The sequence below is a fragment of the Pituophis catenifer genome, unplaced genomic scaffold (genome assembly GCF_029215685.1).
Source record: "Pituophis catenifer annectens isolate HBS135680 unplaced genomic scaffold, rPitCat1.0.hap2 SCAF_7, whole genome shotgun sequence".
Classification (NCBI taxonomy): domain Eukaryota; kingdom Metazoa; phylum Chordata; class Lepidosauria; order Squamata; family Colubridae; genus Pituophis; species Pituophis catenifer.
The window spans coordinates 31,180,433-31,207,843 of record NW_027256887.1 but is presented as its reverse complement, the minus strand read 5'-3'; the positions used below and the strand labels follow the sequence as shown (position 1 = coordinate 31,207,843).

Genomic DNA, 27,411 nt, shown 5'->3' with positions numbered 1-27,411 from the left:
AACTTTAGTTTTAGCTTACTAATTGACAGCCCTGGATCTTTTTGGTCATCATTTCAGAGATATTTCCTTACCATATTTCTCAATGATAGCGCTTCTAATGTTCTGGAAAATTTCTTTAAAAAATCAGGGAGATATTCAGAGATACATCTGTATTGAAAGTATCTCAAGTATATAATTTACACTTTAGGAAATGTTTTTTGATATTTTACATCATAAAATGTTTTGTGATCATTTTATTTGCCAAATTTGTCAAATTTCAATATCATGGAAATATGGATACACATGGTTGTGTAAATTAGCTCATTTGAGGTACCTTAGGTGAAAAATGCAGTGTTTCTCCCAGTTAAAGGTTATGGACACAAGAGTTTGTGCAAGAAATGTGCAAGAAATCTAAAAGAGGATTGTATAATTTTTATATTTTACCATGAATTCCTGCATTTTATCTCAAAAGTACAAAGACGAGGCAGTCCGTTCTTGATGGTCTTAAAAGTCCTTTGATATCAAAAATGCTCTGATAAACGCTCTGGAAAGGAGAATAACACTCACAGACAGTATTGAACGTTGTATCAAGAAAGGTAATACCATTCTGTATTTCTGAGAAGTAATATTCTGTTAAATCCATTGTTTTTCAGATGTATTTTATCATGATTTTTTACTGGTTTTCATTGTAGGCAAGGGTGATGAACAGTGTGCAGCTGCAGCGTTGGCTTGTCTGCTCTGCATATAGTTGGGGTCAGGAATTGAAAGTGAGGAAGTCTTTAAAACCCTTGCACCTCTCCTAAACAAAATACTCTGTGATGTCTCAGCAAATATGAAAGCTAGGCAAGCTGTAAGTATATAGATGCTAGTTGTTATTCCCTAGTGATATTTCAATAAGCTTCTAAGGAGTCAATATGCTTATTACCTAGTCCGGATGTCAGCAACCCACGGCTCCCAAGCCGCATGCGGCTCTTTCACCCCTCTCCTGTGGCTCCCTGTCAGTAGTTAAGTTTTTCAGCAGTTCTGGCTGATATCACCACTGGCTGGCCTCGCCCCTCCCCTCCCAGTAGTACTCGCTTGACCTGAGAAGAGAAGAGACTTACTCTGGGCCCACTGCACTCGTCTTTTGCTACGGGTGAGTAGGGCAGGGTTGCATTGTGGTTCCGTGTCATAATGGGTCCTGGGAGGAGGGGACTCGTCTCCCCCATTGTGAAGCATGCTAAATTTTGCTGTGCTGCGCAAGGTGCTGCAAGAGCACCTCATGGCCTGCCTGATGCCTCATGGCCTCCACCTCATGGCCTGCTTGCTGCTCTCATGGCGCCTTGTGTAGTACAGTGAAATTTAGTGCGTCTCCCCGAGCTCCAACAGGCTGGAAGTAGCTGCCTGCCGTTTCCTGCTTCAATCTGTTGGGTAGCGAGACCCCTGGATGAGACGTCAGAGAATCAGAATCATGGAGGGGGAGAGAGAGACAGAGGGAGAGAGGGAGAGAGCTACAGAGAGGAGGAGATGGGGGAGAGATATATGGAGAGAGATATATAGAGAGGAGAGAGAGACAGAGATACATGGAGAGAGGTGGGGAGAGGGCGGGTGAGGTGGAAAGAGATACATAGAAGGTGAGAGAGAGAGAGGAGAAAAGGGGGAGACACAGACACATACAGAGAGGGGGAGAGGGAGATACATGGAGAGGGAGAGAGATACAGAGGAGGAGGAGAGAGAAAGGAATGGGGAGAGAGATATACAGAGATGGAGAGAGAGGAGGACGTCATTTGACATTTTAGATGTCAAAAGGATTTTGTGGCTCCTGGTGTTTTTTAACAACTGGTTTTCTGCCCTAATGACTGGCTGGGTAGGCATGGCTGGGGGTGGGTTGTGTCATGTGATGTCGAGAGTGGGTTGGTGGGTGGGAGTGAGTGATGTCGAGTTGGCCACACCCACCCAGGTTTTTTGGCTCCCGGTGTTGTTTTCTATGGGAAATGGGTCTAAATGTCTCTTTTGAGTGTTTAAGGTTGCAGACCCCTGACCTAGTTAAATATTCAAAAAGCAAGAACTTTTGTCACCTTTGTAGCAAGTCTGCTGAATATAATTCATGATGGAAAAAGTTCAAAAGATTTCTTGCCAAACAGGAAAACAGATTATCCATGGGAAGATTAGAATGAATTCAGCAAGCAAACAGCCCTTGAAAGTGGAAAAAAGTAATGATATATAATGTACTTCCTTGAACTTCAAAATCTGGTCAAAATAATAGTGAAGAGGTTAGACTTGGACTAGTAGCATTCTTAGTCTGTTGCATTTGTGTTTCTAGTTTCCTCTTAAAACACTGTAGTTTAAGCACTGCTTGATTGGGAGTGTACAGATAAAGTTGCTGTTCTAGAATAGTTTTTTTAGATTACATAATCCAATTTTAAGCCAAATAAAACTAGATCAGCTATGATAGACTCATGGATATTGATCACCGTTATGAAAGCACTAGAAAAATAAACATGATTTTAAATGTCTCTTTTCCAGTCTGCTACCTGCTTAGGAGTCTGTTGCTTTATTGCTACTGATGATATCATGGTAAGATTTTTTTAATGTTAAGTATTACTATTTAATGCTCAGTTAAATGTTTGCTTAATAGTTTTTTTATTAATTTTTAATTAGGAATTATATTTGACTATGGAATGCTTGGAAAGTATATTCCAACTCTAAGTCCACTCTGGACTTAGTTTTTGTCTCTGGTCAGTGGTTGAGTGGCCTTGATATAGGGGATATAGCCATCGAACCCTTGTCATGGTCTGACCACTCGCTCCTTCGACTGGACTTTCTAACCGCTACACCCCGCCGCAGGGAGGCGGGACTGACCAGGTGGTTCCGCCCCAGGCACCTGATGGATCCTGATAGGTTCCAGATGGAGCTTGGGCCATTTCCTGAGATTCTGGCTCATGACTCGGCTGAAGACCTGGTGGCTGCCTGGGATAGTGCGGCTGCCGGGGCCTTGGACCGTGTCGTGCCTTTGCGGCCTCTGACCCGGCACCGAACTCACCTAGCTCCTTGCTTCTCCGAGGAGCTTAGGGAGATGAAGCGCCGGAAAAGATGCCTGGAGAGTAGTTGGAGGACCAGCCGCTCCGAATCTGACCGAACACTGGTGAGGTCTCATATTAAGACCTACCTAGTGGCGATAAAAGCGGCGAAAACTAGTTATTTTGCTGCTCTTATCGCGTCATCAGATAATCGCCCGGCTGCCCTGTTTAGGGTGACCCGCTCCCTCCTCCATCTGGAAGTGCGGGATGACACCTTGCAGGGCCGAGCTGAGGATTTTGTGCAGTATCTGTATGACAAAATCGCTCAGATTCGGGAAGGGCTGGCCTCTGACTGGGTATGTCCGGACGGGATGACTGAAGCAGGTCTTGAGAGTGTTATCTGGCGGAAGTTCGATCCTGTGGCTCCCGAGGACATGGACAGGGTCCTGGGACAGCTGAACGCGACCACATGTTTATTGGACCCGTGTCCCTCCTGGTTGGTACTGGCTTCCCGGGAGGTGACACGAGGCTGGCTCCAGAAGATTGTTAACGCTTCTTTGAGTGAGTGGGTCTTGCCAGCCGCTTTGAAAGAAGCGGTTGTGAGGCCCCTCCTCAAGAAGCCGTCTCTGGATCCGGCTGTTTTGGCTAACTATCGTCCAGTCTCCAACCTTCGCTTCATTGTGAAGGTTGTTGAGAGAGTGGTGGCGCAAGAGCTTCCCAGGTACCTGGATGAAGCTGTCTATCTAGACCCGCTCCAGTCCGGCTTCCGGCCTGGGCACAGCACGGAAACGGCATTGGTCGCGTTTGTGGATGATCTCTGGAGGGCTCGGGATAGGGGTTGCTCCTCTATCCTGGTCCTGTTAGACCTCTCAGCGGCTTTTGATACCATCGACCATGGTATCATGTTGCACCGGCTGGCGGGGTTGGGAGTGGGGGGCACCGTTCTGCGGTGGTTCTCCTCCTACCTCTCTGACCGGTCGCAATCTGTGTTGACAGGGGGGCAACGGTCGACCCCGAGGCACCTTGCTTGTGGGGTGCCACAAGGGTCGGTCCTCTCGCCCCTTCTGTTCAACATTTATGTGAAGCCGCTGGGTGAGATCATCCGTGGCTTCGGGGTGGAGTTCCATCAGTACGCTGATGACACCCAGCTGTACATCTCCACCCCAGGCCACCCCAACGATGCCCTTGAAGTGATGTCCCAGTGCCTGGAGGCCGTGCGGGCCTGGATGGGGAGAAACAGGCTCTGACTCAACCCCTCCAAGACCGAGTGGCTGTGGCTTCCGGCGTCCCGATATAGCCAGCTGATGCCATCGCTGGCTATTGGGGGTGAATCACTCGCCCCCATGGAGAGGGCTCGTAACTTGGGCGTCCTCCTGGACGCACGGCTGTCTTTAGAAGATCATTTGACGGCCGTGGCCAGGGGGGCTTTTTATCAGGTTCGCCTGATACGCCAGTTGCGCCCCTTTCTAGATCGGGACTCCCTACGCACAGTCACTCAGGCACTCGTCACTTCCCGCCTGGACTACTATAACGCTCTCTACATGGGGCTCCCCCTGGGGTGCACCCGGAGGCTCCAGCTGGTCCAGAACGCGGCCGCGCAGGGGATTATGGGGGCGACGAGGCGCTCCCATGTGACACCTCTCCTGCGCAAGCTGCACTGGCTCCCGGTGGTCTTCTGGGTGCGCTTCAAGGTGTTGGTGACCACCTTTAAAGCGCTCCATGGCTTAGGGCCGGGATATCTACGAGACCGCCTTCTGCCACCAATAGCCTCCCACCGGCCAGTACGCTCGCACAGAGTGGGCCTCCTCAGGGTGCCGTCCGCCAGACAATGTCGGCTGGCGACCCCCAGGGGGAGAGCCTTCTCTGTGGCAGCGCCCACCCTCTGGAACAACCTCCCCCCAGAGATACGTACAATAACAGACCTCCGGATTTTTCGTCGGGCCCTGAAGACCTATTTATTTCAATTAGCTGGGCTGGCTTGAGTTAAATTTTAAACTGATTTTAAATTAGATTGTTTTAATTTACGGCCAAAATATTTAATTATTTTAAACTGCTTTTAAATTTTGTATGTCCTGTTTTTTTTACTTTGGCTGTACACCGCCCTGAGTCCTATTTGGAGAAGGGCGGTATAGAAATTGAAACAAACAAACAAACAAACAAACAAACAAACAAATAAATAAAAAAATATTCATAAAATCCTACCAGAAAGAGAGAAATCAAAATGGTATTTCCAGCACTCATAACACAGGTCTTTATATAAGCTCTCTCTTGGCATGGACCCTTATGTTGACCATCTGCCCAATGAATGAAATGAAGAAAAAGCTTGAAGTGTATGTATTGTGTTTCTTGGCAGTCATCTTTGGAGTGAAACGTGCTGAATCATTCTAATTATAAGTTAAGGGTAGGAAGCAGCCTTATCTAAAACCCTTTTGGTTTACATTAACAGAACAAAACAGGAAGAAGGGATGCCATTTTTCTCCCTTTTCTTTATTTTAATGTTTTCCTGCTTTGGTTGCAATTACTATGCCAATAGGGTATATTTTGGGAGAATCGGAAGGTTTAATATTACACAGATTGTGATATATGAATGGAATGTCCTCTTTTGATCTCCATCAATACAGAGATTCTGCTATGCAGAAAAAAAGCAGAAATTCTAGTTTGAAAGACTTTCTCTTTAGTCCTGGAACTAAATCAGAATATCTGAGGGTCCTTGGAATTTAATTCTGTGCACCATAACACTATATCACAGATATGCTTTATCATGTTCAATATATTTATTGTAAGTATTTTGATTTTCCTAGACATTTGCATAAATTTCCTAGCCTGCTGTCCTGTGATGATGTAAACATGAGGATTGTTGCTGGGAAAACATTGGCTGTTTTATTTGAACTTGCACGAGAATCTGATGAGGTATATCCAAAGAAATAGAAGGCAGACAGTAGGGATAGAGAGTAAATATTTGGAATGATGCTTTCGTAGTATTACTGTTTCGTTCAGATGGGAAAATGAAAGGTAAATCTTGTTGGTAAATCTACAACTTCTCAGATGGTATTGAATTATAATATTGCAATATTGGTACGGAGGAATTTTGAGAAATCTTCACACTTTTGAAGAGTTACAGGTTTCTCCATTTGTATATATGGTCACTCTTAAATAAAAGCATGTTAAACCCTATCCATGTAGATCAGTGGTTCTCAACCTTCCTAATGCCGCGACCCTTTAATACAGTTCCTCATGTTGTGGTGACCCCCAACCAGGGGTGGGTTCTAATTTTATTTTACTACCGGTTCTGTGGGCTTGGCTTATTTTGTGGGCGTGGCTTGGAGGTCATGTGACCAGGTGGCCATGGCTATGTGTATAGGGACTACTCAGAGGGCTGAAAAAAGTCATTTCTGACAGGTCCTCGCACTTTTGACTGGTCCTCACACTTATGACCATCCTCACATTTATGCCTGTGCAGCATTCTTAACAACCATGTCACTCATTTCACAACTGCTTCTCTTCAACATGGTATAAGATAGGGCAAAAAACGTAAAATGTGAGGACAGTCATAAATTCGAGGACTGGTCAAAAGTGCGAGGATCAGTCAAAAATAACTTTTTCAGCCCTCTGAGTAGTCCCTGTGCACAAAAGGACTACCCAGAGGGCTGAAAAATGTGATTTCTGACAGGTCCTCGCACTTTTGACTGGTCTTCGCAGTTATGACTGGTCATCATTTATGCCCATTGTACCATTCTTAACAACCGTGTCACTCATTTCACAACTGCTTCTCTTCACCATGATGACAAGATAGGGCAAAAACATAAATTGTGAGGACAGTCGTAAGTTCGAGGACTGGTCAAAAATGCGAGGACCAGTCAAAAATAACTTTTTCAGCCCTCTGGGTAGTCCATATGCATACAAGGATACAGCAATAGAGAGGGATGAAGGAAGGGAAGGGAAATTAGAGTAGGAGTGAGGGTAAGAGAGGGAGGAAGAGAGGAGGGGAAGGAGAAAGGAAGAGGAAGTAGGGAGAAGAAGAAGAGGGGAAGAGAAAGTAAGAAGGAAAGAAAAGAGAGGTGGTAGGTTTGAGGAGAAAGATTGCTGTACAATAAAAAAAATGAAAGGGAAGAAAGCCAACCCCAAACAAATATAAAGATATTAAGATAAAGAATGAATTGTTAAACTTTAAAGAATAAAAGAGAACAAATAGGAATAAATAGCAATAATTAGAAACACACATACAAACATACAGCGTATTTTCTTTGAACAGAGTATTTGGCCGGTCCACAAATTTAAACAGTTGTAGGAGGTTAGCACCCACCCCTTTCCTAGAAGAATGAAATATTTTGGGAAATATTAAAAAGGCAGAATATTATATTTCCCTGGATGAGAAATGGAGAAGCATATTTTACAGACAAAGCAGCTCCCACCTTCCTGCCCCCCACCCTTTGTTAATGGGCCAGAGGCAGAAAGTCAATCCTTTGTCAAAGGACATTTGCAACACAATAGCAACAGAAACTAACACAATGGGCGCCATCAAGCCATGTGATCCTGTCCACCATTAAAACATCTTTCCAAACAGTCTCCATGTTTCCAGTGTCTTTTTCCCCACTTGGAGCAGAACCCAGAAGGATATTTCTTCCAACACAGTATTTAGTCATTTCAATTAAATTTACAATTTCTATATTTCCTTTTTACCATATTTATTCCTCATCTATTTTTTAAAAAAATCAATATTACCCTTCATCCTCATCTCTAATCTTAATCAAATTCAATTTTTCCTTTCTATTCTATATTATACCCCTTCGCATTGTCATCTATTTTCATATCTATCCTCACATTGGTTAATTATGTAATACAGTTGTTTAATACAAATTCAACATTTTAATATAAATCAATTAGTTATATAACTATCTTTTTTTGTATATTAATCAAGATGAACATGAATATTCCAATTATTTCCATGCAATCCAATTTCTTACAAATCAATTAATTATATTTACCAATAATAATAAACCAAATAATTTCCCCCATATATTCCTCCAAACCACAACTTAACCGTTTCTGCTTTCAACACAATATACAATTAATAGTATCTCAATTATTACAATTCCCTAGTTAAATAGAGCTTTTTTTCTTTTGTGTTTTAAAATCTTGAACCTCCTCTTGCCCTAAATTTCCCATTGTTTGCAGTTTTGTATCTACCTTTTTTGGTGAGGAAAAAGAAAAAGAAATCTCTCTGCCTCATTTTGTCACGTTGCAGCTAAGACCCTGCTTTCGCTTTCTCTTTTCAGCATAGCTAGGGGGAAAAAACTTGCTCCAGGAATTTACCTCTTTGCAGCTAGCTCTTTGAAGCCCCGCGGCAAGAATTTAAAGTTTTTTTTCCCTCTAGTCATCAGCTGGGACTCCGGAGGCAGCAATAGATTGGGAGTGGGCGGGGTAAGCGAACGGCGACTGGGCGATCCAACAGAGGCGCAGAGGGTGAGGGTGAGTGAAGGTGGGGGGGTGAGAGAGGGCTTTGGCGACCCCTGTGAAATGGCCGTTCGACCTCCAAAGGGGTCGCGACCCCCAGGTTGAGAACCGCTGATGTAGATAGTTCAAATTTAGCATATGAATAGCTTGTTTGGTAGTGATACATAAATTATTAAAATTAATTACAATCTCTTAACTATATTAAATGCATGCACTGTTTAGTACAAACAGTAAATCGAGTCATAAACTTTTGAACATTTTGAGTATTTTAAATTATATAGATTTAGACTTCAATAATTTGTTTAGTAAATCTTTATTATTATCTTTACTGTTTTCTTTAACAGCGCTGAAGAATAGTCTCAGATTATTCAAAAGCCTATCTTGGGAAAGTAGCTAGAAAAACGCTTGGCAACAAAGGATAAGAGAAAAAGAATAAAGGAATCAAGAAAGCCATTGTGTTGCACAGTTTTTAAATATTACTCTAATGTATATAGTTGAAACTTGCAGTTTCAAATTGAGCTGTGGCAATTTAATTTTGAAAAGAAGAATAATGAACATGCAAAGTTTTAATCCTTTATGGTAGTATCTGACTTTAGTTAATGGAAATTGATCTTAATATTTTCTTATATATGGTTGTCATTGTTCTTTCTCAAATAACAGGTCTTCCTTTGCATACTTATAGTTTAAACAATAGCCAGTGTACAGTTGTTAAATTTCTCCTGTTAATGGTAACTACAGTGATTGGGGAAATTTACACTTAACATGGGATAAATGACAAGTGAAGGTGAATGAGATGAGATGGAGCAGAAGGGAGCAAATACTTGGCATTGAATAATTGATATCCATGATGCAGGAAGTAAAAGGTGTGGGACAAATGGCTGTTTCAGAAGCAATACATTTAGTATCTATTTAACCAGAGTTCTTGAATCAGCTTTCTAATGCAAATGCCATTCGTTTGAAAACATTAGCGCAATGGACTGTAGACTATGATTAGTTTATACTAATATATAAGCTTAGACTGCCTCTGGTAAAGTCCAATGTTTGGAAATGGGTGGAATTAAAACATTTACAGAAATCTCATTCTGCTTAGAGAATTCAAAGGAAACTCTGCATTGGTAGCAATCCTTTCAATATTGTGATAAGGTGATCTTAAATAATGATAACCTGTTGTGTTATAGCTTAATTATTTTAATAAAGCATATAATTATGACAATGTGCAAGTTCACTGGTTTTAAAATTTGAGCACACTTCATTAAGATGCAACAAACAACTTCTGTATTTCTTTAGGATTTTTTTTATGAGGATATGGAGCTTCTAACACAGAAATTGAAGGCTCTAACTACAGATGGAAATAAGCATCGTGCTAAAGTAGACAAAAGGAAACAGCGATCTGTCTTCAGGGATGTCTTACGAGCTATAGAGGTAAACTAGAACAAAGAATAAATTTTATCTCTTGAAAGTAATTTTAAGACTTGATTTCTTTATACACTTGCATGGAAAAATTTTAGACTCTCTGCTCAAATTCTGTTTCAATTAATCCTTAAGCAAATAGAAGCAGAGAGAATGCCTACATGGTGCTAAGATTTTCCAGGATGGCGGAAGCAGTATAAGATCACGGGGAGAAAAGTTACTAAATTAAGTAGAAGGTATAAGGAGAGGGGGGAAAAGGGAGAAAAAAGCAGAAAGTTGGATAAGGAAAATAAGAAAGAATAAAGGAAAAGAAATTGGGGTAAGGAGAAAAACACTAGCAAAACAGCAACACAGCAAATGAATGGCTGCACTTCGAGTCGGAGGAAGTTGGCAACAGAAAACAATAGATCCAGCTCAGGAGCCCAACTAAGCAGCCCAACACTGGAAAAGAAGCAATTGAGAGCAGCGAATCAATGGCTGAACAGACAAGAGGCAACTATTGGAGGCAGCAAACCAGTGGGTCACAATATATTCATTAATTGCCTAGACCCATACTATCTAGGCAGCCTGAGTCGAGAGGCCAGCCAGGAATCCCGACCTAAGGCCCAGCAAACTAGAGGCAGCCTGACTACCACAGTCATCCTGCGTCCTTCCAGCCCAGCAGCCCTCCCCAGTGACCTGCCCCAGCTGGAGGACTGGTGGAGGACTTGATCAACATTCCCTCCTCAGCGAGATCAGCCCTTCCTTCCCGCCTCCTGCTAGCCCAGCAGCCCTTCCCTGCGGCCTGTCTGATGGAGGGCAAAGGGCCTGGAGTAACCCATCCAACAAAGGGAACCATTGTCTGAGAAATTGGTGGTGGCAGAATCGGTGGAGGGGAGAAATGCAGCAGCAGAATCAGAGGGGGAGATCATAGCAGCAGAGATGGGCAGCACAACAGAGACGCATCAAATTAGAGCTCTGATCTCTTAAAGCTGAGTGGCGGACTGAGGAGCAGACCAGACAGCGGAGCTGAATTGACTGGAAAGTTGAACAGCAGGCCGAGAGAGCTGACCAGAGCAGAGACGAGGCCGAAAAGACTTGAGCACCGAAAGACAGAACGAAGCTGGCGAAGAGAAGACGACAAGAGGCTGGAGTAGTGAATGATGGATATGAACACAACAAATTAAGCCAGAGGTCCCAATAGGCAGGGAGGGAAGACCCCAGTAGAGAATAAAAATAAATACAAGACAGAAAATAAAACATAAATAAATAGGCAAATAATGACAACAGTGGAAAATTAGAAATCAAGGTAGAATAGGTTTAATAAAGATCAATCAAATAAGGCAAATAATAAGATAGGGAGGAACTGGAGCTCAAAAACTTTTTAAAAATATAGGGAAGAAAGGGATAAATAAAACATAATATTAAGCAAGTAAAATGTATAAAAACAAGCACAAAAAGGCAGAAAAAAGGATTGAAAAAGAAAAGATAACAAAACTTTACCCTTAAAAAGCAGCAAAAAGAAACACTCATGGACCAGGTGACTGATATTATTGTGATATGCCATACATGTTCCATGTATGTGCTTATGCCCAAAGAACACTCAGATTATACATGTATTAAATGTAAGCTATGTGAACTACTAGAGGAAAAAGTAAGGGATCTAGAGGCAACTCTAGCCAAACTCCAACCTACACAAAAAAGCTATGCCCAAATTGAACCAAATAATGACCAGATAACTGCCAGAGGATTTGATCCTGCTGATAAACCCTTGGAGGAAGACAAATGGAGCAGGGATGGGTTCCACTTACCTTTACTACCGGTTCGCAATGGGAGCGCGCACGCGCACACTTCTGCGCATGTGCAGATCATCAATGATGATGCTGGGGCAGGTGGGCAGAGCCTCCTGCCACCATTACTACCAGTTCGGAAGAACTGGACCGAACCAGAAGCAACCCACCACTGAAATGGAGGTATGTCACTCATAGAAGGAAACATGATAATCAAAGAAACAGTACACATCTAACAAACCCAATCTAACCCAATCAGAAGCGGCCCTATTAAAACTGAGCAACTGATTTCTCCCCCTAGTTGAAAATACTCAGACCCACAACCTCCCCCTCAAAGAAAACATGCAAACACTTAGAAAAAAAGTCACAACAAACACACCTGAGATAAATAGAAAAGCACCTCAGACTGCACCCCCGAAAAAAGGAAGGCAAGTGTTGGCAGGAGATTCTATTCTCAAAACCAGCTATCTGCAGACCAGACATACAATCTAGGGAGGTATGTTGTCTCCCTAAAGCAAAAATCAAAGATGTGGCTGAGAACCTAACCAAAATAATTAGGCCAACATATTTTTACCCTTTCCTCCACCTTTACATTGGGACAAATGATACAACCAAGAACCTGAGTACAATATTGAGAGATTATAAGCAACTAGGCAACAAACTAAAGGAGCTAGTAGCACAAGTAGTGTTCTCATCAGTACTCCCAATGAAAGGTCAACACTCATTAAGGGAAAAAAGAATTTGAGAAACAAACCACTGTCTAAAGGGTTGGTGTCACCAAGGAAACATTGGTTTCTTGGACCTTGGACTGCATTATCTTCACGAAGGACTCTTGGCAAGCGATGAGCTGCTCACGAAAACAGGGAAAAATGTATTCGAAAAAAGACTGGCCCAACTCATCAGAAGGGCTTTAAAGTTGAAGGGGAAGGGTGACCAATCTTTAGAATCTCTAGAACAAAGGTGTCAGACTCACATCACATCATCACCTGACATATCAGGACTTTCTCCCTTCGCTAAACCGGGAGTGGGCGTGGCCAGCACATGACTCATCCAGCCCATGGGCTGTGAGTTTGACACTCCTGCTCTAGAACACACAATCAATCATAAATCCCAAGAAAAATCAATGAGGTAAGAAGTGATGAGAAAAAAAAGAAAAACTCAACTATGAGATGCAGTAAACATACCCATGGACAGGTATAAAGTCTTAAATGCTTATGTGCAAATGCTTAAAGCTTGAGGAACAAATGGTGAACTAGAAACAATAATACACACAGGCAGGTATGACATAGTTGCCATTACAGAAACCTGGTGGGATGAAACCCATGACTGGAATGTACTTGATGGATGGATACAAATTGTTCAAAAAGAAACATCTACAGAAAGAGGAGGTGGAGTTGCACTATATGTGAGAGATCACTATGTATCTATAGAAATGCACGTGATCAAAGATAAAATCCCTCCAGAATATGTATATGGGTGACTGTAAAAGGGAAAAAAGTGACATTGTCATAGATGTATATTACAGGCCACCCAACCAATCAGAAGAAATAGATGAACTCTTTGCTAACCAGTTAACAAATGTTTCATACCCTCATCGGAGTCTGAATCTGCGGGGGAAGATGAGCTGGAACAGGAATGGCAGAGATGGAGAGGCTGGCTCCGTTGGCCTTGGAGGAAACTGGGGAAGGGCAAAGTCAGTCCAGGCAAGGCTTTTCTGAATTAGTAAGGCCTGCAGACAGGGAGAGCTCAGGAGAAGAGCAAAGACTACTCCTTCCTGCTCCGAGAGCAAGGAGGGAAGAGAGATGGAGAGATCAACACAGATTGAACTGGCTACGAGGGAGGAGAGTGCACCGCCCCCTTTCACAAGGCACACCTGGGGACTGAGATTAAGGAGGTGCCGGTCGAGGGGCATTTGTCGGGAACAAGCGTTGAATCGGTGGAGCCTCGTGTGCGCTTACCAAAGCCTGGAGAGTGCTGTACTCTTATGGGGCTTGCCAGTTTGCCTGCTTTGCTGAACTTCTTGCTCTGGGTACTGTTTAGCTAACCTGGCTTATTGGACTGCTGGCCCTGTTTGCTGTTTGTTTAACCTGGCTTACTGGAGTACTTGCAGCCAGAGGTTTCTGAAGGTGCGTGTAAGAGCTTTGCTCCAGGACTTGTAGTGAATGTGGGAACGTTTGGGGGCACAGTTGGAGCAATAAAGGGGAGTTAGACCTGTTCTCTGGATGTGTTGCTTTCATGCCATGCCCTGGGTCATCACAAAATGTATGTATGAAGCATACCACAGTAATAATGGGAGACTTTAACTATCCAGATATCAACTGGGAGACAAACTTTGCAGCGAGTGGGAGATAAAATAGATTCCTAACCAACCTAGACGACAACTTTGTCATCCAAAAGGTAGAGGGGGGGGGGGAACTAGAAGTAAAGCTATATTGGATCTAATTCTTACTAATAGAGGGAGTTAAAGTTGCCGGAACCTTGGGTGAAAGTAACCACGTCATACTGGAATTCAATATAGTGCAAACACAAGCAATAGAAAATAATCCAACCAGTATCTTAAACTTTAAAAATGCTGGTTTTTTAAACAAACTCAGGGCCTAATTTTTAACAAATTCCAGGGATCGAAATCCTAAAGGGGAAAACAACTCAAGAAGCATGAGAAACTGAAAAATGCTATCATAAAAGCCCAATCCAGCACAATACCACTGAAAAAGAAAAACAAGAAATCAGCATGGCTGCACAATGGTCTCTCTGACAAACTGAAAGACAAAAAGGACAAGTACAAAAAATGGGAAGAGGAACACTTAAGTAAGGGTGATTATCAGCAGATAACCAAAACATGAAGATGAAGTCAGGAAAGCAAAGGCTGAGAATGAACAAAGAGTTGCAACGAAAGTCAAAGATAATTTTTTTAAAAAGTTTCAACATATAAATAACAAGAAAACAGTCAAGGAAACAGTTGATCCATTAAAGAGAGAAGATGGCAAGGAAGTAACAGGCAGTAGGGAGAAAGCAGAGCTTCTTAACTCATTCTTCACATCAGTCTTCACACAAAAAATTATAGCCCAATGTACCAAAAAAAAAAAAAAAACCCTTACTGTAAAAGAAACTAGAAATAAAAATTAAAATAAGAAAATGGTAAGAGAACACCTATCTGACCTTGACGAATATAAATCAGTGGGACCTGACAGATTACATCCCAGAGTTGTGAAGATGCTAGCAGATGTTATCCCAAAACCATTGTACCATATCTTTCAAAAATCCTGGAGCACGGGGGAAATACCTGAGGATTGGAAAAAGGCTGATGTAATTCCCATCTTCAAGAATGAAAAAAAAACACAGGAAACTACAGACCAATCAGTCTAACATCAATACCTTGGAAGATCCTGGAAAAGATTATTAAAAAAAAACCAGATCTGCAAACAACTAGAAGCAAATAAAGTTATAACTAGTAGCCAGCATGGATTTGTTAAAAACAGACCATGCCAAATCAATCTTATTTCATTTGATAAAGTCACTAAATTACTAGACCAGTGAAATGCTGTGGACATAGTATACTTAGATTTTAGTAAGGCATTTGACAAAGTAGACTACAATCTACTTCTGGTAAGATAGAAAAATGTGGAATAGATAACATCACCTCAGATGGATTTGTAGCTGGCTGACAAACCATGCTCAACAAGTAGTACTTAATGGTATTACATCCACATGGAGAGAAGTAAATAGTGGGGTACACTAAACTGGCAGGAATAGCCAATACCCCAGAAGATAAGCTCAGGATCCAAAAAGATCTTGACAAATGTGAACAATGGGCCTTATCCAACAAAATATGAATTTTAATGTGGGGAAAAGCATAGCTTTACATTTAGGCAGGAAGAATCAAAGGTGCAGATTAGGTGAGACCTGGCTCAAAAACAGTAAGAGAGCTTGGAGTCCTAGTGGATTATGACTTGAATATGAGCCAGCAGTATGCAGCTGCCGCCAAAAAAGGTAATACAATCTTGGGTTGTATAAACAAAGGCATAGAATCAAGATCATGTGAAATATTAGTACTGCTTTAGAAAACCCTAATAAGACCATCCCTGGAATACTGCAACCAATTTTGGTCACCATACCACAAAAAAGATGTTGAGACTTTGGAAAAAGTTTAGAGAAGAGCAACAAAGGCCTGGAGACTAAAACATAAGAAGAACGGCTGCAGGGTTTGGCTAATATAAAAAAAAGAAGAATTAGGGGTAACATGATAGCAGTATTCCAGTATTTGAGGGGTTGCCACAAAGAAGAGGAGGTCAATTTATTCTCCAAAGCACCAGAAGGCAGGACAAGAAACAATGGTTGGAAACTAATCAAAGAAAGAAGCAACCTGGAATTAAGGAGAAACTTCCTAACAGTGAGGACAATTAACCAGTGGAACAGCTTGCCTTCAGAAATCGTGGGTGCTCCATCACTGGATGTTTTTAAGAAGAGACTAGACAGTTACTTATCTGAAATGTTATAGCTTCTACTTGAGCAGGCACGGCACTGGGCCAATCCCAGTGGGATGAGATCCTCAAGTAGCCTGGACCCTTGCCATGAAGAGCTTTAAAGGTGATAACACCTTGAATTACACCTCATTGAATTTATGGGTACTGTTTTAAAGATACAACAGATTGGGGGCAGTTTTAGAAGTGAGTTTTCCTGGACTTTCCATGACATCAATGGTTCTGTGGAACTTGTGTTTCTGAATAGTGTTTCTTAACAATTCTATCTGCTAGCCAGAAGCATTTAGAGCTTTTTTAATGGTTTACTCTGCTCAGGAAGAATGAAGCTTCTGTTCATTGCCTATTTTTTTCAGGACATTGTATGCAAAAAATGCTTTACCGAACCAAGATATGCATTTTGTAACATGTCCTATTTTCAATTCATATTACTGGTAGCATCCATCCATATTTGTTGAATGCTAAGTAGTTGTATTATGTAGGAAAAACTTGTAATATGGTGTGTCTTTTGTGAGAGATGATAATGAAAACAGCTGTTTAGTTAAGTTGGCAAAAACAAAAACTTTTCAAATCTTGGATTCTTGTTTTAAGCACTGAACTTTAGAATATCTGTAGTACCATATTAACCTTTTTGAAGTAAGTTTTAGTTTAAAATGTGACAGTACCGATGTTTAAGATGAACAAGAAGAGTGCAAGATTTTCAACAGTATTTAGAAAGTTTTGTGCATTTCTGTATTGGTAAAGAAGTCTGCTGGAGAAATACCTGTTGTAGCCCAAAATATTAGAAGAATGTTCCTTCCTTGAAGGATGGCATAGAATTTAAAAACAGTAAATTTGACACAGGTGGTTTTTCTTTAACAGGAACATGACTTTCCCACAGAGACAGTCAAGTTTGGACCAGAGCGCATGTACATTGACTGTTGGGTTAAAAAACAAACATACAATACTTTCAAGGAAATTTTAGGATCAGGAATGCAGTATCATTTACAGGTATACATTGAAATGAAACTATTTTGGCACCCTCTTGAGTCTACTCTGTAAATAGCACAATGCAAAATCTCTAAAACAGTTTTTAAATTAGACAATACATGTCTGCATGTATTGCAGTAAATTTTTAGCAATAGGAATTGCAGCTCTCTGATTACTTTGCAAATTTTGCATATTAAAAGGGAGTTATTTAAAACTTTGATCAAACATTTACACAATTGTAATGACAACATGTTTTATGCAGTCCAATGAGCTCCTCCGGAATATCTTTGAACTTGGTCCACCATTAATGCTTGATGAGGCAACCCTTAAGACCATGAAGATAACCCGTTTTGAAAGGGTATGTTATCACTGTGTTGGGTTAAATTATCTTAAATGTAATTCACTCACAGAATTCAAAAGCATAATGACATGGTAATATTTATGTTGTGAGAAGGGCGAGAGGGAGCAATGGGAATAGAAGGAATGACAAGGGCTTGTGAGACCTCCTAAATTGCAGATTTGCACTTATACAGTATCACATCACTGTCCCCTGCACAGACTTATTTTGACTTAAAAGTTTGGTTCCAGTTAAAAGAATGCTAAAATAACCCAGGGAATGATCCAGCATCATTCCTTTATTATTCTATCCTATGTTCTTTTTATAAAATATTCCATTGCCTGTGTTATGACTGAAGTGGTAGTGTCTTGTATCTGACATTTGGGAAATGTGATGGGTGTCAGAATATGAACTTTCAAGGCTGTCATCATTAACAGCTAAATTTTAACTTCTGTACTATGAAGAAAGAAGTGTGCGATTGTATTAATGTTTAATACTGTTTGTTTATTTAAAAGATTTAACATGGCTGCCCATCTCATGTGACTGATCAGTCAAAGCCAACTTAATACAACAACTATTAAATGCTAAAATGGGTAACATTTGGTAAAATTTCAGATTCCAATGGAAAGGTTGAGCTATATTTCCAGTATGCATTTTGAATGATTCAAAGTCTGGTATTACTTCATCTTGAATGCAGTTGGAATTGGTTAGTACCTGGATTTGAAATAATTAGGAAATTCAGGGTGTAGACCCGTGATGGCGAATGTGCCATAGGTGGCACGTGTAGCCATATCAGTGGGCACGCCAGCTCAGCTCTGGCGTGCATGAGCGCACTGGACAGCTGATTTTCAGGCCTTCTGGGCCCACCAGAAGTAGGGAAACAAGCTGTTTCCTGCCTCCGGAGGGCCTGGGAGGGTGGGGTGGGGAAGGCCCGTTCTAGAGAGGCTCTGGAGGCGGGGGACAGCAAAAAATGTCACTTCCTGTCTCACCAGAAGTTGGGAAATGGGTCCTTTCAGGCCTCTGGAGAGCCTCCGAGGGAGTGGGAAAGGCTGTTTTCACCCTCCGCAGATACACAGAGAGGATCTGGAGCCAGGTAAGAAAGAGAAATGGGCCTACTGGGCCATCGCGTGCCAGGAGCGGGGGGGGGGAAGCGGGTTACGCACGCAGGGCAGGGCGCATAGAATTATGAGTGTTGGCACTCATGCGCACAAACCTCCCCTGCCCCCCTCTCCTGGCACGCGATGGCAAAAAGGTTAGCCATCGCTGGTGTAGACTATATAGGATTTTAAAAAATAAAAACATTCTAGAAATAAGAGAAAATGGCTACCAAGGAGATTGCAGATTAACTTGGAAAAACTCCCTAAAATTTCTGTTAACTCTGCCCCTGCATGTTTCCAAGTACTTCTTTTGCATATAGAAATTTTGTAAACGGGGGTGTCTTGATAATAAATATTCTAATGATTTTGCTTTAATTTAGGATTACTAAATGAAAACATATGTTAGAATTTAGTACAGAAAATAAAGCCAATTTAAAATTGGGAGTGGAATGTAATTCTAGTTCAAAATAAAACATTCTAATTTATACGCATTAATGGAAAATACGTTAAAATGGATCTGTTGAATAAACCTCAAAGTTGTCAGAAAAATGTTTAATGTTGGCTAAGATTATTATGATATATGATTGCACTTTCTCTCCTGTTTTCATAGCATCTGTACAACTCTGCAGCATTCAAAGCTTGGACTAAGGCTCGAAGCAAATGCCATGATAAAAGAACAGATGTGGATGAAGTGTTCTAGGACAAGTCTTCAAAGCCCTTTAATATGTTTTTTTTTTTTTTTTTTTGTTAAATCTAGTTCTTGTTTGGGTACAATTAATTGCACTGTACAGAATTAAATCATCGTTTTAATTCTGGCAGTTCCACATTTTGTACACCACTTGATGTATGTTAAACTGGTTTATATAGTATAAATGAGCTAGGATGGTAGGAGAGAATTTCCTGATAAATATATTGGGTAAAAATCAACTTTTTACTTGGAAAAATTCTTAATATTCAACTCCTGATTCAGTTTTTTTAATCTAATGAAATCTTAAATATATTATTTGGAGATGAGTTGTCCCTTGGTAAGAACTGCTATTTGACAATCAGTTAAACATTTTAAAAATAAATATCCAATTTATTATAGTGACATCAGAATAGTAGGGCAATATTATCAAATTCAATTAATACATTGTTAATGAAGTAGCACACAAATGTTTAATCTGCTTCTTAACCTGCAGAAAAATTGCCTTGGGCAAAATTAAAACAAAACCATAATAGTTTTAGAAAAGCTTATTATAATTTGGGTAACAGACAGATTTGGGTCTTAATTGGTGTTGGCTTGGCTTTTGCACTTGTTTGGTCTGCCACAAAAAAGTTGCATTAGCAAAAAAGGGATTTTTTTAAAACTTCAAAATGATAAAATGCTATCTTATATATGTGCTTTGTATTAGGTTTGTGAAGGCCTTTTTTGTGTGTCTTATTTGGGAGGGATAATTGGAAAGTAGCTGAAAGAATCATTTGCAACTGCTGCCTAAATACAAATGGTGCACTTTGAAAAAAAGTACTAAAGCAAAATATTTTCCTTGCCCAGTCTTTATTATCCAAATTGTGCATACAATGTCCCACTTCAGCACATTCAGCAGCAGCTGCCTCTGAGCATATATTTAATATGATTTCCCACCCCAGTTCTAACTACCCTGTTTTAACGGTAGCAGGAGTTAAAATGAATGTTGCATCTCTAACTTTATTGGAAAAATGGGAAAAACCAAGCTAATCATTGAATGAGAAATAATCAAACAATAGTGCTAGAAACTCTTGTATTGACCTGACCCTGAAACAAAAGTTGAAATATATATTTTTGCTCTATTGTGCAATTGTGATGGAATATGTACCTGGAAGAATCAGTGGATAGGAGTTTTGGCAACACATCTTTCCCAAAGAGGCCCATATTAAGAGACTGTAGTGCAGAGTTGGATGGGGGATGGAAGTAGTTCAGGGTAGCCACACCCTATAATCTCTCAGAATGTATCTAGTTAAGTTAGAAAGGTGTACCTTTAGAATGGTAAGATTCTTTCCATTAGATGTAAGCAAATAAAGAATCGGACTTGATTTGATTTTGCTGTGTTTTCTTTGGATTTGCCCCGACAGCATCCCTCATTAAATACCAAGTAGTTTGCAGTCTTAATGAGTAAGAGAAATGAAAGTAAATGTAGAAAACCTGCAATGTAAAAAAAGATAAGTGGGAATATTTGTAATAGAACAGTGCAGTGGCCTCTTAAATGTAAACAGTTTGCCAATTCTAACCAAAGGGAAGCAAAGGCAGGTGAAACTATATTAACAGTTACCTGCTTCAAGAGAATAAAAAGCACATTAATAACCTAAGCATTATTTTCAAACTGCTTCCTAAATGTTGGCTCACCCATCACTTTGAGCCTTGTTCTGCTTTTAGATAAATGCTACACATGGGCTAAGATTGATTTATGTAGTATATCCTATTAATGTTTGTAGATAATTATCAGTATAAGGCAGTGATGGCTAACCTTCTTGCCATCCCATGCCAAAAGCGGGGGGAGAGTGGGGAGGTCGCCCACATGCGTGCCCACACCCATAATTCAATGCACCCCGCCCCCACACACTCGACCCCCCGGCACCCCCCCCCTGCTTTTAGCACGCGATAGCACAGTGGGCCCGGTAGGCCCATTTTCACCCTCCCCAAGATCCAGAGGATTTCTAGGATGCTGGGGAGGGTGAAAATGGCCTTCCACACCCCACCGGAGGCCCTCCGGAGGCCAGAAACAGCCCATTTCCCAATTTCCGGTGGGACCGGAAGGCCCAAAAATCAGCTGGCCGGCGCACACATGCGCGCTGGAATTGAGCTACAGCAGTGCTCACGTGCCCACTGATATGGCTCCATGTGCCACCTTTGGCACTCATGCCATAGGTTCGCCATCACGGGTATAAGGTATGGTTATTATAAAATTTTGAAAATAATTGGTCAGTTTTAAAATGCTTCTGATGTGCAGGAGCTTACAATATATTGTATATACTACATTGTCTACACACACCATGCAATTCATTCATTCAAAAACGTCTATCTTGAATCCATGAATTTGAGACGTAAGTAAAAACCTTTTTGCTACTTTGCACCTTATTGTTTACAACAACTTTCCTGAAATAGTTTTTGGAAAACTGCCATTTCCTCATGTCATTTTCGAAGCACTGGAAGAACACATAATGCAAAAGCGTTGTGTTGCATTGAAATTGGCTTGGCTTTGACTTGGTTCCTGACTTGATCAATGTTCCATACGCTGGATCTTGGTTCCATATGCTTGATTAGTAGAGAGATCCTTTACAACACTGTTGCTCAGTGAAAGGAGAGGCTTACCAATTGAAACTCTGATAAATGGGTGGCTGCCCCAGTGTTATTTAGAGGTAAGATGGGTCTTTATGTCTCTGATCTGAATGCTGTTTACATGGAAAATATGTACCCCCGTCTCTTTCATGAAGGAAATGTTGGCTTACTTGGTGAAGGGGAGAATCTTTACCAAACTGGACTTGCGGAAGGCATACTACTGCATCAGAATTTGGGAGGGAGATGAGTGGAAGACTGCTTTTAATTGCCCTTTTGGCTGTTTTCATTTCTGAGTGTTCCCATTTGGCCTAAAGGGGGCACCTGCGGTATTCATGCAACTGATAAACGAGGTTCTACATGAGCACCTATAAAAAGGCATCCTGGTCTACCTGTGTGACATTTTAATCTATTCTGAAATGAAAGCTGAGTACATGAAGTTAGTTAGAGTTGTCCTACAGAAACTCTGGGCTGCTGGGCTATATGCTAAGATGTCCAAATGTGAATTCCATAAAGACAAAATTTACTTTCTGGGCTACTGAATATCCCAAGAGAGGTTTGAAATGGACCCAGAGAAAGGGCAGGCTGTTCTAGAGTGGGCACCACCCCAAACTAAGAAGCAACTATAGAGTTTCCTAGGATTTGCCAACTTTTACAGACAGTTTATTCTTTCTTTTGCTCAGATTGCCCTCCCCATCACGAACTTGCTGAAAAGCAAAGGGGGAGGAAAATCTAAGCTTGGCCAACCACTGAAATGGACTGGAATGCCAAGTGGCATTCGAAAAAATTAAATGGCTTTTTGTGGCCGAGCCAGTGCTAAAACACCCAGACACAAACAAGCCATTTATCATCCAAGTGGATGCCAGCGATGTGGCTGTGGGGGCCATAGTGTTGCAAGAAAATGAACATGGGCTGTTAAAACTCTGTGCATACACATCCAAAATATTAACCGAGACTGAACAACACTGGGCTGTCTGGGAAAAGGAAGCCTATGTGGTCCGATGGGCACCCCTGTCCTGGAGGCACTTTTTCAAGGGAAATAAAATCCCTTTTCAGGTCTGGACAGATTACAAAAACCTAGAAGCCTTAAAGACACCTCCCCCCCCCAAAAAAAGCTTTTTCCCAAACAGGCATTGTGAACCCAATATTTCCGCCATTTTAACGTCACTTTACACTGCTTGCCAGGAGGAAAATTTCCTCACTGATGCATTGTCAAGAATGCCTCAATACAATAGCTCTAAGGTGGAGGTGGTCAAACCGATGCTTCCTTCACACCAGTTAGCCGTTCAAGTAACTACAAGAGCACAAGTGATAGGGAAATCACCCTTAGATGGAGTCATAGCAGATGCATTTAAGGTTGCTTTGAATGATGATGCCTGGTTTAATGCCCATAAAAATATGTTCCACTCAGGATGGACTAGCATGGGTAGGAACCAAGCTGTATGTGCCTGCCAGTTAAACACTAGCAGGCAGGACCCTTTGGATTTGTAAAGACACTACACCTAATAAAGAGGCAATTCTGGTGGCCTTCCCACAAGGACATTGAAAGCCAGCTGCCTTATCTGTGCCTCGGCTAAATGCAGGCAAGGAAAGGCACCAGGGTTCCCCCAAAAGGTCGAGCCTTCAGCACCCTGAATAGAGATCTCTATGGACTTTGTTGTAGAGCTCCCTGAAAGGTCAGGGACACAGTTGTTTGTATCATGACCGACCTGTTCTCTGAACAGGTCCATTTTATTCCTTGCCAAAAAATCCCTATAGCTAAAGTGCTTCAAAATTTTGGAAGGCCTTTTTGGACCTATTTGGTACCAAACAAAGACTGAGTTCATTGCACCATCCTCAAACTAATGGGAGCTCGGACAGAATGAACTCAATCCTAGAACAGTACCTGTGATGTTTTATCAACTATCAGCAAGATAATTGGACTGACTTGTTGCCATTTGCTGAAGTGGCTTACAACACAGTACCCAGTAGCACTGGTTTCATTCCATTCCAAGTAGCTACTGGCCAACAATTTAAGTCTATGCCTGAACTGCCAGTAAAGGATCCACTAGTCCAGGGGTGTCAAACTCATGTCAATACAGTGACAACCCGTGACATATCGGAACTTTTTTCTCCTTCGCTAAACCAGGCATGGGCATAGCCAGCGCGTGATGCATCCAGTCCATGGGCTGGGAGTTTGGCAGCCCTGCATTAGTCCCTTCATTAAAGGAATGGATCTCACAGTTGCAAAACACTTGGCAAGTTGTTCGCAGGGCCCTGGACAACACTAGGGCTGCTTACAGAATCCAAGCAGACAAAAAAAGAACTTAGCCCAAGGACTTTAAAGTTGAGAATTGTGTTTATTTGTCCACACAGTTCCTTCAATCCTTACAACCCTCTAAAAAAACTGGGCCCTAAATTCGTAGGCCCCTTTCCCATCAAATGCATTATCAATCCAGCCACCGTGGAACTAGAATTGCCTAAATCGCTGAGGAAGGTCCAACCTATCTTTCATTGCAGTTTGTTAAAACCCAAGTCAACCTCGCCTTTATGGCCAACACCTCCTCCTGCCCCTGAACCTTTTAAGATTGAAGGTGAACAGCATTTTGAGATTAAACAGATTCTTGACTCACAGGCTCATAGAGGGAAGGATTCAATATCTGGTCCCATGGAAGGATTTCTCAGGTTCTGAGAGTGAGTGGGTGGATAAATTGTATGTCAGAGCCTCTACATTGCTCAAACACTTCCATGCCCAATATCCTAACAAACCAGTTTGCCCATTTTCCTTGTTTATCTTGTCCTTTTCTCTTGCAGATGCGGATCTCCTTCTAGGGGGGCAGCATGTCAGGTTCCTGTCAGACGGCTGCCATTCTGGAAGGGAGCAGGAAGGCATTAGAAATAGTTTACATGCTTTCACTTAGCTATAGCTGCTTGGGAGCCTGAGGGTGGAGAGGTTCATACCATTTCCATCAACCCCTTCTGACCGGTTCATGCCAGGTGTTCAAGGCCGCCATGCTCCAAGGATGGCATCTTCTCCACCATGCCACCTTGGTGAAGTCAAAACGTATTTGCAGCAAATGATTGGCTAATGATAGGACACTGGGTATTGAGATGGGGGCTGAAGGGGAAAATTAGCTTTACACTTTGCACCTGATTCTCAGACTCCACCTGACTTTTCTGCAATCAATATCTCTCAGTAAAAGTTCTTTTTGAAATGTGACTGGTTTCAAGAGTTTTACTTTCTTGGGAAAGGAGTTGAAGCAGATCTTTACAGGCACACAAAAAATACAGAACTATTGTAGTGTTTTGAGAATGTCATGGAGATTTGAGGGTATTCCAGTTGTACTTAAAGCTTTCCCTACTGATGCCATTGATGTCATATCTTCCAATGATTTATGTGCCTTTGGGGAGGTCATAACTGGAGATGATACTGATGGTACTGTGAGAGTCTTCTTCTTGGTAGTAATTGTGGTTGTGGTTCTGTCCAACTTTGTTGGACAGAAAAGGTTGCTCCACTCTAACATACAGCGTATATCTTTACCCTAGTCTTCACAAGTAAATATCTCAATTAGAGGAGTTCAACAAGATAAACAAATAATCAAGTTCAATCTTAATTATGTATAAATATATCAATCAACCATCAACTGATTAATTTAGAACACTTGATGAATCTAGAGGTTTTGATTTAATATCAATTAGGCTATTTAGCAAAAAAACAATTTAAATAATTTATAGCTAATAATCTTGAAACTTATTCAACTTCAATCTTTAAGGCTTGAGAAAGGAGACAAGTTGGGAGGGAGAGGAAGAGTCAGGAAAAGGAGAAAAAAGAAAAAGTCAAAGTGCAGTTCCAGTACCAGCCACAAGATGGTGTTCAAGACTTTTATATATTATGACTCCAGTAGGAATGCTCAGTCTATCAACTTCCTCTTTCCTCTTTCCTTTTCCCTCTTCCACCACTCCACTCAACTCAACTCGGTCTGGGACAATTCGAATAGGCAAGTAGCAAATAGAAAAATCCAAAAAATCCAATAAATCCGACAGCAGCTCCACGATCACCTTCAGACTGTCTCGCTCCAGCAGCAATCTCACCCGAACCAGCAGCCTTTGGCGATCATTGGTTAGTTTTTCTGTGTTTGTTTTCAGCCTCCTCCTTGCCGCTTCCCGATCACTGGCTTGATAGGTCAAATATCCGATCTTATATAGATAGAAGTAATATAATAAAGTTTGATCTTCAATATCAGCTACCAGCCACTTATTGGTTATAGTATGATGATAATAGACTTCAGATAGCGGCAGACCCACAGCTTAGGGGCACCATAATGGATGCCTTCTTTCAGTGTCGGCACCTTGGGAAATTTCAGGGTTTCCTGAGGGGTCCACACCACCCCGCAGTCGCCCTGCGATCCCCTCTTCTTTTGCCGATCTAAACACAAACAGCAATGGCCAAATTAAGCCGCCAAAAAGGGAATGGGTATCTAGGAGAGCTCCTTACCCTGCTCCTTATTGCTATGACGTCATGCCAGAAGCCCCCATGACATTCTCAAAACACTACAAGATACAATGACGACAATGGTAAAAAACCAAGAATCAACAACTAAAGGAATAGATGAATTGAAATCAGATGTAACAGTGGTGAGAGACGAGTTAAGGCAAATGAATGTCAAAATGGAAGAGATGAACTCGACAATGGTGTCACATGGGGAGCGGATTGTGGAAATGGAGACTAAAGTGGGGAAAGTGGAGGAGAAGGTGATGCGACTAAAACAAAACAATCTAGAATAAATAGGAAGTTGGAAGACGAATTAATATTTATCTAAAGGGATAGGGCAGCCTTCTATGTACGGTTTCAGAATATCTCGGAGGACAAAGATGAGAACTTGGACCAAATTATGACGGATATGGTGGCAGAGATTACAGGGAGAGACAGAGAAGAAGTATATCGATATATAGATGAAACTTTCCGAGTATATACCAGTTATGCTAGACGTCATAATTTACCAAAAGAAGTCCATGTACGATGCACCAAGAAGACTTTATGTGATGAAGTACTACAAAAAGCGAGAGATCAAAAAATAATGTATATTTGACTCTTGCTTCCTAAATTGGATTACCTTGAAGAAAAACTAAAGAGGTTTGACTTTAGATGCACTTAATTTGATTTTGGATTATGTATGGATGGTTGGAAAGAAGGAATTATTTGGAATAATTAAAACTGCTGATTAATAGCATGCTAATAAAAGGGAAGGATGTAGCAGCGGAAGAAGACAAGATGATACCATATATGGAACACAAAAGAACTAAGTCTTTTAGTCTTTATAAGCTTACTGATATTGGAATCGAAAAGGAAAAAAAAGAGCTTGGACAGAATAGAGAAAGGGAAAAACTGGAATATACTGGGTAGCAAGTTGAAAAAAGCGTTATAGTCTGATTAAGATGGATGTAAATGCTTTTTAGGTAATTGATGTTTAAATAATGTAAGGAGGAGATATCCTCTTTCTTCTTTTTCTCTCTTTTTTCTCTTTCTTTTCTTTCTTTTTTCCTATTATCTTTTTTATCTTATGCCTCTTTTTTTCTTTTCTTTTTTTCTTTTTCTCTTCTTTTTTTGAAACTTTCTTTTTAATTTTTTCTTGGCATACTCTTCTTTT

At 41.2% G+C, this 27,411-nt stretch overlaps 1 protein-coding gene across 1 annotated transcript in view; it reads left to right on the top strand.

Moving 5' to 3' along the window:
• Positions 1–20,544, top strand: part of IFRD1 (interferon related developmental regulator 1) — a 35,292-nt gene extending 14,748 nt beyond the window's left edge. The window contains 11 exon segments of the mRNA XM_070947358.1: positions 452–510; positions 513–575; positions 672–829; positions 2,485–2,535; positions 2,620–2,652; positions 5,163–5,308; positions 5,780–5,888; positions 9,720–9,854; positions 16,951–17,079; positions 17,321–17,416; positions 19,103–20,544. Of these exon segments, the coding sequence (XP_070803459.1) occupies positions 452–510; positions 513–575; positions 672–829; positions 2,485–2,535; positions 2,620–2,652; positions 5,163–5,308; positions 5,780–5,888; positions 9,720–9,854; positions 16,951–17,079; positions 17,321–17,416; positions 19,103–19,192 (1,069 nt within the window). The 3' untranslated portion in view covers positions 19,193–20,544.
• The last annotated feature ends 6,867 nt before the right edge of the window (positions 20,545–27,411 follow it).